This window comes from Sinocyclocheilus grahami, unplaced genomic scaffold (assembly GCF_001515645.1).
Source record: "Sinocyclocheilus grahami isolate Dianchi unplaced genomic scaffold, SAMN03320097.WGS_v1.1 scaffold581.1, whole genome shotgun sequence".
Lineage (NCBI taxonomy): Eukaryota > Metazoa > Chordata > Actinopteri > Cypriniformes > Cyprinidae > Sinocyclocheilus > Sinocyclocheilus grahami.
In genome coordinates this window covers 509,835-523,923 of record NW_015505760.1, presented here as the reverse complement: position 1 = coordinate 523,923, position 14,089 = coordinate 509,835, and the positions used below count along the sequence as shown (strand labels likewise).

Below are 14,089 nucleotides of genomic sequence, written 5' to 3'. Positions count from 1 at the left end.
TATATATATATATATATATATATTATACACACACACAAAGAAAAACAAGTAGATAGAATAGAAAACATAAAGCTAGTGTTTGTTTTAAATAAAAATCTAATAAAAAAGAAGATTTGCAATGTGTTATGCTATAAGCTACTTCTAAATAAAAGGCTTTATAATTTTTTTTCCAAATGTTGTATAATTACTCAAACTATATATATTTATATATATATATATATATATATATATAATAAAATAGTAATATCTGATTACAAAAAAAAGAACAAATAATAGATTAATGGGACCAAAGACTTCCGGTGAGATGTATCCAAAACAAAATATATCTCATGTTTAACCACTACAGAGACATCAGAGTCTGTGGCAAATTTCAGAAGATCTGACCGAGGTGAGGCGCTCTCGGAGGGCGCACTCCTGGAAAAGGCTCTCAGCCAATCAGATTTGAGAACAGAAAGAACTGTTTTATATATAGACTGTATAAAGTTTATATATATATATATATATATACTTTATACAGTTGTTTAGGGTCTACAGGATCCGTGTTTTTGATTTTCATGACAACAGATTTCTAAATGTTGGTTACTGACTTTTGTTTTTCAAATATTAAATACTATTTTTAAACAAAACTGCTTCACTTATATTTTTAAAGAAATATTGTAAAACGTATGCCGCCATTTTCAGTTCATAATATTCCAGTCTAGAGTTGTTGTTTTTTTTAATGCAGTCTCTGGACAGTTCCACAAAAAAACGAGAAAATAAAAACATGCAATAAAACATAATCTTAATTTCTTAATTTTAATTTTTCAATGTTTTTTGTATAATTTAAAGGGGTGATATGATGCTGCTAAAAAGAACATTATTTTGTGTATTTGGTGTAATGAAATGTGTTTATGCGGTTTAAGGTTCAAATAACACATTATTTTCCACATACTGTACATTATTGTTTCTCCTCTATGCCCCGCCTTTTAATCTGGCAGGGGTGCAGAATTCGGCACAACACCGGCCGGAGCGATGAGACAAAAACATTACAACCCATTAAAAACGAGGCATTTGTTGCATCCAGTGGGGACATAATTACGGATTATAATGATTTATATTGTCTTTTTACGCGTTGCGTTGCATCGCACTGCGTAAACATAGAACCATGTCTGCATTTGTGATTGGAGAAATGACAAACAACAAGCGCTACTCTACACTGCCCAAAACTCACGTTTGAATCGTCAGTGGCAAATTCTTTAAATATAAAAAACTTACTTGCATGTCTGTGAGTCAGAACAGCCGGCATTGTAGTCTACTCTACCAGGATCAGGAAACAGTCCTCCATAAAATGCACTGGACACATCTGAATATTTGGGTTGAACTGTTCTGGAACAGTGTTGTAAAATGTAACCAATGATTTCTAGTCGTGTCCTCTTTTGGAAGACCAAACAAAGTAGTTTCGCTTTCACAAAGAAACACACAGCGCCTTCACGACATGGCGGCGGCGGCAACAACAATACTACAGCGAGAATAAAAGTTACGCCTTCTTTCTTTGCGGGAACCTTTGGGCGGCGTTATGCAAATCTTCCCACATTGTGACGTAGACATGTGGGGGCGTGTTAGAACGAGCCGTTTTAGGTAGGCGTGGTTGACTCTTAACTTTTATAAAGAATATCTCTTTGGATTTGAGACTATAGTTTTTGCAACTTTACAGATCTTCCTTATGCACCAAGAGCTTGTATCACTTCAAAGAGAAAGGAAAAATTTTAATCGCATCATATGACCCCTTAAATAGAATAAGTGTCAAACTATTGTACTATATGCTGATATAAAACAGTAGCATTGGTACTTAACTTTCAAGTTTACAAATATGGTAGGGCACGTGATTTGTCAGCTGCGTTGTCAGCCTGTCACGTGATCAGTCAGTTGACGCTATAACCTGGTCGGGTCGCCTGGCCTGGGACGCTGTGCAAGCTGTCAGTGTCAGAACAGAACAGAACATACAACTGACGGACTTTTCAAACACAACCGTCTAAAGAGACGCGGATTCTTGTTTTATTCATGTATTCAGCCCAAGCGTAACACTAGTGTTCAAGGATAACACGGTTTCCTGGAGCCGTCGGCCAAGACTGTGTTTTATGACAGGGGCTGAGAGAGTTTCCCGCAGTGTAGCTCGCCGCGCATTCAGCATGAAGCGTCCGGTGCTCGGCTTATCCACCGTCTGCGCTGTTTTCTTAGTCTGGACATTAGTTTCGGTGCCGCGGAGTTCCTCGTACCCTCTCGAGGGAGGAACAGATTCGCCCCAGCTGAGGTTCGTGGAGGAGTTTGATCCGTTTAGGCTCGGGTTCAGCTGGCACAACATGTCCTGCGTGGTGTGTAAAGCGATCTTCGCCACGCTTGACATCGCGCTGCTGGTGAGACGAGCATTTACTTCATCTGGTTGTTGTCTGTTTTAAACTCCCCTGGCTTACTTGTCGGTATAAATATCGCCTTATTTTGTAGAGTTAAAAGTGAACTTGATCCAGGTTCTTTTGCTCAGCATGATGATGGCGTCTGTGACTCAACTTGTTGATCTGCCGAACTATAGTTAGCATTTTTTGGCATCATAGGCGCGTGCGAGCTGACTGTGCTCAACAATGCTGCCATAGTTTCCTGAGACGTATAAATATACATTTAGCAGTTACACAAACTATTATTTAAAAATATCCATGTTTAAGTATTTAAATAATGTTAATATATAAAATGAAATGATGCTTTTTTATTCATGTGTATTTTTATTGCAATATATAGACATTTTATATTAGTTTATTACTGTTATTAGTACTAATTTTATGTGTATATTATTCATTTTTAGACACATAGTTATGTTAAACGCATTAATGTATATAATGTTAGTAGCTATGCTTTTAATTTAATATGTATTTTATTAGATATTAATTTTATTTAATTATTATTATTATTATTAGTATTGATATTATTATATACCTTTTTATGTCAATATACTAGTTTTCTAGACATACTAATTATTTTTAACGAATACATATTGATGTGTAAATACAGTAGTATGCTTTTAATTTAATGTACATTCAATTAATTTAGGTTCGTTTATAATTATTGTTTGAATTTTTATATAATATTTGAATTTATATTATATCATTTTTATATGTATAATTCTATAATTTTGATGTACATTTATTTCATACAATTCGTATATTAGCTTCTTATAATTTTTTATGCTTTAACCAAAATCTTTATTAACAGAGTGACTCAAACATGGAGCGTGTGGCGCATGCTTTAGGAGAGGCCTGTGTTCGACTGCATCTGGCCGAGGCACAAGTATGCCGAGAAATCACCGAGCTCTTCCGAAACGATTTAATCCGTGCGCTCCAGGAGTCCGTCCTCTGGCCCTCGGAGGCTTGCGGTCTACTGGTTGGACCTACGTGTGGCCATTTTGATATTTATGCCCCCTGGAATGTGTCCCTGCCGCAGGTCCCCAAACCCCCTGTTAAACCGCCCACCCCTCCCAAACCGGGCTCTTCACAGAGCCGAATCCTCTTCCTCACGGATATCCACTGGGATGCGGAGTATGCCGAAGGCAGTCTTGTGGACTGTAAGATACCACTGTGCTGTCGAAATCACTCTGGAAGGGCCGGTTGGAAGCACACTGGAGCCGGATACTGGGGCACGTATGGCGACTGTGACCTGCCTCTGCGCACAGTGGAGAACCTTCTCCAAAACGTAGCCAAATCTGGGCCGTGGGATTGGGTTTACTGGACAGGAGACATTCCAGCACACAACATCTGGTCTCAGACCCGGGAACAACAGCTGAACGAGCTCGTCACCATCACTAGACTCCTACACAAACACCTGGGGCCTAATGTAACCGTTTACCCAGCGGTTGGGAATCACGAGAGCACTCCGGTGAATAGTTTCCCTCCTCCGTTTGTACATGGAAATCGGTCGTCCCGCTGGCTTTATGACACCATGGCTGAGGAGTGGGCACCCTGGCTGCCAAAGGAAGCCCTGGAGACGATACGGTAAAGTACTGATGGAAGAGACCTTAAATTATTTTGGCTAAATCTGTCACATTAATTAACATCACATTTTGAGTATCTTCACTGATAAATACACAATAAAATGTATTATTAGTATTGTTGTTGTTGTTAGTTTATATTTTATTATTTTTATTTGTAATATAATATCATGATATTATTGTTATTGTTAGCTGTTATTTTTATTTGATTGAATTAGTTTTATGAATTTTATTTATTTATTATTATTTATTATATATTTGAGATGTATGCCCCTGGAATGTATCTTATTTGTTGTTGATAATAATAACAATAATAATAAATAAATAAATAATTTATTTACTTATTTACTTGCTACATATGTGGCAAGTTTTTATATTTTTGCCCCCTGGAATGTATCTAAATTTTAAATTATTATTATTGTTGTTGTTGCTGTTGTTTTTTATGTAACCATTTAATAATATTTTATTTGTTTATTTATATAGTTTTTTGTAATATAATATAATGTGGCTGTTTAGATATTTATGTCTTCCTTAACGTTTTGTTGTTGGTGGTGGTGGTGGTAGTTTTACAACTATATAATTTATTTATAATTTTATTATTATTATTATTATTATTATCAACACATACTTTATTTATGTATAATGTGTGTTTTGTCTTCTCTAGGCGTGGAGGGTTTTACACGGTTGAAGTTGAGCGTGGTTTGAGGGTGGTGTCCTTGAACATGAACTTCTGTGCGCAAGAGAACTACTGGCTGATGGTGAACTCCACAGACCCGGCGGGTCAGCTCCAGTGGCTCATTAATATACTACAAGAGTCCGAGAACAAGGGAGAGAAGGTACGAGAAGTTTACAAACATCAGAGAAACCAGAAAACCTCTTATTTTGTATTAAGAACATAAGAAAACAAACAACAATGTTGAAGCCATTTGCTCGCTGCAGCAGTTTAACAAGTTGCAATGTTCGTGTTTGTGGGTTAGAGGTGTTTAAACATCCAGGCAACTGATCACGAGTCAGTTTCAGTTTTGAACTTTTGTTTGTATTTGGACATTATATATTAGATGCCAATGATCCTTCTACTACTAAATGTTACTCAAATTATTTTGTAAGAGGGTCCACAATTCTTTTATTTTTCTCAAAACAAAGCCAAAAATCTTGGTCTATCTTGAATTTTTGTTGTTTGCGGTTTTCTTTTCTTTTTTTGTTCGGTTTAGTATTTTAATTGTGTAATTTCTTTTTTTTAATTTAATAACCAGATCTAAACAAAGGTCTGTTTCCGCTGGTCTCTCTCAGGTCCACATCATCGGTCACATCCCCCCGGGACTCTGTTTGAGCAGCTGGAGTTGGAATTACTATCATATAGTGAACCGGTCAGTCACTTTTCTGTGAACACACTGTATGGGCCGTCCTGCTGTACACAAGAGTTCACTGTTATCTGTTGTAACCCGTGGTTGAATCAACACAACTGCGTGACTGTGGCCTAAAGGCTTCTAACAGCTCCACAGTGTCTTTTATGATCACAAGTGCCATACTGTTGCAAAAATGGGTTATGTTGACTGTAACTGCCTGGTTTTGAGATAATTGTATTTGCCATTTTCCATATATACCGGGAGGTGTATGTAATGCAGTGGTTAATGGTTCACTTTAGCAAGCAATCTGGTTCCTTCCTATAATTCTCTTTCATTTTCCAGATATGAAAGCACCATAACTGGTCAGTTTTTTGGACACACGCATGTCGATGAGTTTCAGATGTTCTATGATGAAGATACATTGACTCGTCCACTAAGTGTGGCTTTCATCGCCCCAAGTGTGACCACTTATGTCAACCTGAACCCAGGTGCTCACTGTACTATATTAGTTGATAGATATTTTATTTTTTTAATTTAATTTAATTCAAAATTTAATTGAATTGAGAAAAAAAATTACCACATTTTATTTAAGCTTTTTAATTTATTTTGTTGTTGTTGTTTTCATCTTAAAATCAGTCTGTTTATTCTAATAGGCTTATTTTTGCTTTCGCATTTATTGTAGCTGTGTTTTGGGGTCAGTATTTTTATTTATTTATTTATTTTAAAGAAAGTAATACCATGTATTTAATTACTATGTATTAAATTAAGCAAAAGTGACCGCAAAGACAGTTAAGGTCCTTGCACATGGAGTCCGAAATTTTCGTATGCGTTTAAAAAAAATTATATATATATATATATATAATTCATATTCGTCATCCTTTCCTATCAAAATGCTTGCTACGGATGCCAAAACGCAGAAAATCGAACCTGATCCAGATTGTTTTATGACGGCCGAAACATTCGGAGGCAGTGTGTAAACATGATTGACACAACGTGAGCTCGTATTTATTTTTTAACGTGCGAAAATTTCGGACTCGGTGTGCAAAGACCTTTATTGTTATAAAGTTTCAATTAAATGCTGTTCTTCATAAAATAATCATTAATTGTATAGTGCTTTCTACTATACTCTGACTTTTTATTTTTACTTGCCATGTAGTTATTTTAATTCGTTTTTGTTTTAATTTTAGCATAGTTTTATATTTTTATTTTAGTGTTTAATTATATTTATTTATGTTTTGTTTTAGCATATAGTTATTTTATTTCTATTTTAGCATTTAGTTATTCACACAAAATCGTATCTTATTGCTATAACGAGCTCGTATTTATTTTTTAACGTGCGAAAATTTCGGACTCGGTGTGCAAAGACCTTTATTGTTATAAAGTTTCAATTAAATGCTGTTCTTCATAAAATAATCATTAATTGTATAGTGCTTTCTACTATACTCTGACTTTTTATTTTTACTTGCCATGTAGTTATTTTAATTCGTTTTTGTTTTAATTTTAGCATAGTTTTATGTGGTTTTACATTTTTATTTTAGTGTTTAATTATATTTATTTATGTTTTGTTTTAGCATATAGTTATTTTATTTCTATTTTAGCATTTAGTTATTCACACAAAATCGTATCTTATTGCTATAATATGCTTTTTTTATGGTCAGGATATCGCGTATATTACGTGGATGGAAACTACCCAGGCAGTAATCGCATGGTTTTGGATCACGAGACTTTTATTCTTAACCTGACTCTGGCTAACAACCAGCCCTCTCAACCTGACCCCAACCCATCCTGGACCTTACTGTACCGCGCGTCTAAGGCCTACGGTTTGTCCACACTCTTCCCATCAGACATGAACGCTTTGATCAAAGTCATGAAGGATGATGACCGTGTCTTCCAGCGCTTCTGGTACCTCTTTCATAAAGGCCACGTCTCAAAGCCCTGCACAGACACTTGCAAGACGTCACTAATCTGCCTTCTACACAGCGGACGATACGACCTTCTAACGCAGTGTGACGTGCTACACGGAGATAAACACTCTGTTAGGAAGACAATGTGTTGAGAAAATATGAAACTAGAGTTCTAATGGGTTTAATACCACACCAACGTCACCGACACTTTCATTTGAACTACTTTTTGTAGCATTTGTTACATTTGTACTTGAGATCATCAAAAGCTGACTTGCTATGGACAATTATTTGAAGCTGTAAGGTATCTGGTCAAGATAGGGTTAAAAAAAATCAGCAGTTCTTGTAAAGATGTGGACTTTAGAGCAGAGAACCAAAGTAAAGTATTATTGGTTGAAAGTGGAGCAGGTAGTGACTTCACTGAATCGTGTAAAAACCACAACTGCTCCAACGTCTCAGTCCTCATTCTCACTCATGTGGTTGTGTGATTTGCGTCACTTTTGATCGGATTGTGGTCTGTCACTTTAGAAGTGATATCTATATTTAGTGTTATCACTTCCTGCATTGAGCTATAGTTTGCACACTGGAGTCTGTTGAAGGCTTATTGTAAAAGAAAATGGTTTGTTTCAACCACAAGTCGTTCAACTTGTTTTAATTGCTAATGCAAGGATGAAGAGAGTCTGTGATCATGTTTCTGTGTGAACTGTCGCTGACTTGCTGATAATGATTTTGCAATTCTAGTGGGATTTTATGAATGTTGAAATGGATTGTCCGAAGGTCTAGATTAATAATTATTTTGCAAGGTAATTTGTTTATAGATTTAAACTGCAGTATAGTTCAAAAGTTTGGGTTCACAATGTTGTTGGAAAAAGTAAATTGAGCAAATATGCATTAAATGAATCAAAAGCAATTTATGTTGTTAATGTCACAAATTTCTGTTCCAAATCAATGCTGTTCCTTTGAAATTTAATAAAATAATTCTGGGGGAAAAATGTATTGCAGATTACACAAAATTAAGCAGTACAACGGTTTTCAACCGATAAAAGTGAGAAATGTTTAGGTGACGAATCATATCAGAATGATTTCTGAAGGATCATGTGGCACTGAAGACTGGAGTAATGATGCTGAAAATTCTGTTAGCGTCACAGGAATAAATGACATTTGATATATTCAATTAGAAAAGTTATTTTGTAATTATTTAATATTGCAGTTTTTTACTGTGTTTTTGATCAAATAAATACAGCTTCGGTGAGCATGAGATGCATTTTGAAAAAATCTAAAAATACAAAAAAAATCAAATCTTTTAAATGGTAGTGTTTTGTATATTTAATTAAGTCTCGTCTTTTTGAATGAATTGATATGGCATTCAATTTACAAATACGGAGTAGACCTCTGTTACCAAGCTTTATCAAATATAAATATTCTAAAGAATTCAAAACTTAAACCAGAAAGGACTCTTTTCTATTTAAATGTTGGGGATAAGAGCTACATTATAGGAACAAGCTGAAAATATATTATAGGTTTCACTGAATACAAGCATCCACTCATGTCAAATGTGACGCAGTGCAAGACAGAACCACTAGGAGTCAGTAGATCATGCCTGATGACAGTATGTACTCAACAAATATTTAAACATATTTTCCATGGAAGCAGGTGTTTGATATGTAAATATTTTTTTTATATATATATATATATATATATATATACATACACACACACACACATACATACATTTATTATTTATTTTAATCATAAAATGTGTATATATTCAATATTAAAATAAAATAAATATGCATGGATACAATACATGTATTTCAAATCTACTGTATATGACCTATATACATTACTATATATTGCTATTCTATATGTCACCGTGGAGCACAAAACCAGTCATAAGGGTTTTATACAAGATTTATACATCATCTGAAAGCTGAATAAATAAGCTTTCCATTGATGTATGGTTTGTCAGGATAGGACGATATTTGGCTGAGATGCAACTATTTGAAAATCTGGAATCTGAGGGTGCAAAAAAATCAAAATACTGAGAAAATCAGCTTTAAAGTTGTCCAAATGAAGTTCTTAGCAATGCATATTACTAATCAAAAATTAAGTTTTGATATATTTACAGTAGGAAATTTACAAAATATCTTCATGGATCATGATATTTACGAAAATATAATCAATAATTTTGACCCATACAATGTATTGTTGACTATTGCTACAAATATACCCATGCTACTTATGACTGGTTTTGTGGTCCAGGGTCACATATATTAGTATTTTCATATTCAATATCTAAATTATTTTGCATATTTCTCATGTATACATTAATAAGTTTTATAAGTGATATATTTATAATAACAGGCTGGGTCTTACCTGCGATGGAGTGGATTCGAAAGCTCTTTATTTTCAGGCTCTTCTGAGGTGGTAGCTGACGGTTGTATTGGTTCTTCATGATCTCATAATAACCGACGTACCGACTCTACAAGTGCAAAACAAACAGAATATGGATCAATAAAAAAGAATATACACATTACTGTTGGATCCATGGCTTCTAGTCCAGTGTCACACACACCTGTGAGGGAGTTTCAACACCCTGGAACTTCGAACTCATACTTTTATCAGTCCGTCTCTCCCCAAAGTAGTCCAAACTCTCCTGTAAGATGGTTCATAGAACATTTGAACACAATCTTGGATGAGAAGGGCTCTAAATGTAAACATGGATGAGCAGACTGTACCTGCGCACTCTCAAACTGATCGCTGTCAATGAGCCACGTGCACACCATAGTCCCAGTCCGCCCTATTGAACAAAACCCAACCATTACACACTTCAGACAGACTCAATATTCAGAACAACACTGAATACCACCAAACAACAGACCTTTTCCTCCTTTGCAATGGATGGCGATCACATTGCTGGAGTCTGCTGCCATCCACTCCCTAACACAGGCCGTGTACCACAGCATATCTCTGACAGCGTTAATAACAAACAGAGCTTCAATAAAGCCTCAAACCTTGCTAAAAATTCATATTTTGATGTTCAGTTGAGGTGACAGCACACTTACTGGAGTGACGGCACATTATGGTCATCTATCATAACACGCTCCACTCTATAGTGAAAGAACTTTGGATCGTAACCCTTCTCACCTGAAACCAGATGTCAGATTAGCCCCCTTTATTTATCACTCCTTTTAAAAATGATCTGTACTAGCAATTAAAGTCAAATAATCTGATAAAGATCATCGTCTACTCACTACAGAGGTTAAACACCTTGTAGTGATCCAGATGTTTGGTGTCCAGGAATCTAGCGACCTCCTGAAATGTCATTTATGTATTCATCATACAATTGTTGCAATGTTTTCTGAACGATTCAAATATGTAAACTACTACCATGTATCTTACTCTGATTGGGTTCCTATAGAGCGCCTGCTTCCCAGACGATGGAAAAGACATGGCAATGACTCTTTCTGAAGACCCATGATTAATCACTTTGGTTAGCAAATTAATTCATTTTGATGTTGTTTATAATGTTTTAAATGAATTTAAAATGATACATCGGATGCAAAATTAAAGAGAAAAAACATGAAGATGAAATTAAATGGCTATATTTCTGCCAACTACAACAAAAAGCAACCAAACCCGTGACATAAGTGAGGTCCAGATCAAATCCATCTTTTTGGTACCGTCTTTTGTTCTCGGACACCTATGAAAATGATTAGATCAAGTTTATTTATATAGCAAATTCATACAACATAAAACGCTTTACGTGAGAGTGAGAAATGTGAAAGAACATATAAACAAAGATAAGAAAACGACTAAATAGAAGACAAAAAATTAAATAAGGAAAACAAATAAAACTGGAAATGGATAAAAAGTGGTTAAATAAAAATGGATTAAAATTTAAAAGAAGAATGAAAAGTACATACACTGCAGTCAAAAGTTTATATGTTTATAAGTATATATCTATAATTGAAAAAAAATTGTTTTCACAATATTACTCTTTTTACTGTATTTTTTATCAAACACATGCAGCACATGCGTCTTTGAAACACAAAAAGATTGAAAAAGGGTATCTGAGGATTTTAAGCTCAAATGTAAGACTTTTTAAGCCCTTATTTAAGACCTGCACAAATTAAATTAATACTGTATGAGCAGGGTTAAGCAATGTCTATGGTAACATTTTAAACTGTAAAATGACTGTATGAATGTAAAAAGCATGATTTACAGTTCAGATACAGGTTTTACACAAAAACAAGAAGTTTTATGAAATGATAAATTTCACATTTCAGCCTTTAAACCATTTTTAAGAAGAAAAAAAAAAGAGTCAGAAGTATCAATTATTATATTAAACAATTATTATCAATCAATTATTATATTAATTAAATACCATCTAAATATATTTTACTGTCTTAATTGTTCACATTTTTATAATGCATTATCTTGTTGATTCACAAGTTCACATTCACAACTCTGCGTGAAAATACGGCTCGATTTTCACTTTGTCTGAACAAAAACAGCAGATGTGGTTATTAAAAAAGGCAAATTCATTCACTGCCAGCAGAGACGCCAGAAATCCCAAGCATTACCTGATTGGCTAAGGAGACACAATCGCAGTTATTATAATGACCACACCACACACTGTGATGAGCAACATTTTCTTGGTGTCACTCACCATTCTCCTGGTGACCTTTTCAAGCTCTTTCTTCTGAGAGGCCAGTCTGAAGACACGTACCAGAATCAATATCCTCAGAGATCTCAGGAACGTGACCACCCTGCAAACACACCATTTTAATATGGTTTATACTACTAGAATATTGGGTGAAATGGGAGCATGTTGAGAATGTGTTCTGTTAAATCTGCTGTACCTGGGAATCAGGCTAGCTCCGGAGAGATCGGTGAATGCGTAGATCATGGTGACCACCAGGGTAACGACCACAATACAAGCATCTATTATATTCAGTATTGAGCTGAAATACACTTTGAATCTGAGAAAGAAGATGATTTAAAGGGTTAGTTCACCCAAAAATGAAAATTAGGCTGTGTTTCCGCCCGGAACTGCTTCAGTTTACAACAGTGAGCGCAAGTGATTATTATGTCACTTATTCAAGTGAATATTACGTCTTGAATATGGATATTTTTCTTACAAAAATGCATAGATTCGCTACAGGAGGCCTTTGTTCACCCCCCGGATCCATGTGAGGCACTTTTTTTATGGATGGGCGCTTTTTATTTAACTTCTTTTGAACTGAAGCACTGCAACACCAGCTGACTGCAGTGATAGAGCTTGGAATATCCAGGACAATTTTTTATATAACTCCGACTGGATTCGTCTGAAAGAAGAAAGTCATATACACCTAGGATGCCTCGGGGGTGAGTAAAACACAGCCTAATTTTCATTTTTGGGTGAACTAACCCTTTAAGAAAGGTTTATCAGAGATTGCTAAGGAATAGATCCTAAATATGTAAAATAATACCTTTCGCTGAGCTTGTGGACCATTTAACTTATTTTTGTGCTTGAGCTCTAGGAAACTTGGTCCAGAGTGATAAAAACTCATTTGGGAAAAACAAACCGGAAATGTGTTTCCTGCAAATCATTTCCTATGATGAGCAACTCATCATGTGAAACATGAACACTACAGCGCTATTGGTTACTCTCAGTCTAAAGTGTTTTGTAAATTACGTTCAAATGAAATGCAAGACGAAAGACTAAATTCACAAAATTGAAAACCTACTAACCCTTCCACGTATACACGGAGCAGCACATCAATGAGGAAAAAGAAGGAGATGACAAGCGAAACAGACTCCATTGCTCTTCTAACATCGTGACTACCGTTGGAAAGAGAAAAGTCCACAATGACCAGAATAATATCCACAATGATCAGTACCAGGCCAAAAACACTGCAAATAAGAAGAGAAGAACATAGAAAAACATAGTCTAAAATCTATTTTTGGAAAAGATCACAAACACTTTTATTGGATTTTTTAGGTCCTGGGAGCCTCTTTATGTGACATTCTGAAATGAAAGGATCCCACTTACCGAAAACCAAAGGACATCACAAAAGGAGCTATAGTTTTCCGGATACGACTGCAAAACAAATCAAATACAGGATGAAACGTTAAAATATTAATCTCAAAACATCACAATGTCAACAAATTATAAGCTTACTTACTGGTACATGGTGTCTGGGTCCTCAGTCTCTTCCTTTCCATCATCAATCTGCACCTCTGCCTCCTCTTTCACCCCATTACTGCTCCAATATAGATACATAGACAAAAGATACAACATAACCACCTTGCATCATTTTAGAAAAGTAAAGTTTACAAAACGTCAGACATTAGAGTCATTTGTTAAACACAATGTAATTCTGCTGGGAATAGAGCTGAATTACTAATTTAAAGGTGGGGGAGTAAAGGTCATGATGCTTGTGAAGTGTTAGTAACTTCATTTGAATGTTATTCACTTACCCATTAACTTCCTTGGAATCTAACCCAGGGTTGAAATGCACTGATGTCATTTTTATTAGAAAGTTTTAAGTTTCTCTCTGAAAAAAAAAAGAATTACATGTGAAGAATTCGGATGTGAAACCCTCTAAGTGCCGTCTGAAATGTTCTTCTAAAACTAGCATTTTTCTCAGACTCCTATGTTTATGTTCAGTTATTTCAACTTAATAGCAATGAAAACCTCTTCATTGGCATTAAAGTGAAATTACTGAACCTACACATAGGAGCCTGATTTAAAAAAAATGCTCATTTGAGAAGAAAATCTAAAATGGCACTAAGAGGCGTTTGCATCTGAACTCTTCATATATATATATATATATATATATATA

At 35.1% G+C, this 14,089-nt stretch overlaps 2 protein-coding genes across 2 annotated transcripts in view; one reads left to right on the top strand and one right to left on the bottom strand.

Moving 5' to 3' along the window:
* The first annotated feature begins 1,903 nt into the window (after window positions 1-1,903).
* Window positions 1,904-8,365, top strand: smpd1 (sphingomyelin phosphodiesterase 1). Its single transcript, XM_016240111.1, has 6 exons — window positions 1,904-2,393; window positions 3,241-4,016; window positions 4,677-4,848; window positions 5,303-5,379; window positions 5,701-5,846; window positions 7,017-8,365. The coding sequence occupies exons 1-6, from the start codon at window positions 2,118-2,120 to the stop codon at window positions 7,412-7,414; spliced, it is 1,845 nt and encodes a 614-aa protein (XP_016095597.1). The 5' UTR covers window positions 1,904-2,117; the 3' UTR covers window positions 7,415-8,365.
* A 123-nt stretch (window positions 8,366-8,488) lies between these two features.
* tpte (transmembrane phosphatase with tensin homology) overlaps window positions 8,489-14,089 on the bottom strand; it is a 6,331-nt gene continuing 730 nt past the window's right edge. The window contains exons 3-17 of the mRNA XM_016240094.1: window positions 13,725-13,801; window positions 13,430-13,507; window positions 13,297-13,344; window positions 12,996-13,157; window positions 12,125-12,244; window positions 11,932-12,031; window positions 10,899-10,962; window positions 10,662-10,726; window positions 10,514-10,574; window positions 10,325-10,406; window positions 10,141-10,229; window positions 9,998-10,059; window positions 9,835-9,915; window positions 9,636-9,741; window positions 8,489-8,535 (exon numbers count right to left, since the gene is read on the bottom strand). Of these exons, the coding sequence (XP_016095580.1) occupies window positions 8,489-8,535; window positions 9,636-9,741; window positions 9,835-9,915; window positions 9,998-10,059; window positions 10,141-10,229; window positions 10,325-10,406; window positions 10,514-10,574; window positions 10,662-10,726; window positions 10,899-10,962; window positions 11,932-12,031; window positions 12,125-12,244; window positions 12,996-13,157; window positions 13,297-13,344; window positions 13,430-13,507; window positions 13,725-13,774 (1,215 nt within the window). The 5' untranslated portion in view covers window positions 13,775-13,801. The remainder of the gene's footprint in view (window positions 8,536-9,635; window positions 9,742-9,834; window positions 9,916-9,997; window positions 10,060-10,140; window positions 10,230-10,324; window positions 10,407-10,513; window positions 10,575-10,661; window positions 10,727-10,898; window positions 10,963-11,931; window positions 12,032-12,124; window positions 12,245-12,995; window positions 13,158-13,296; window positions 13,345-13,429; window positions 13,508-13,724; window positions 13,802-14,089) is intronic.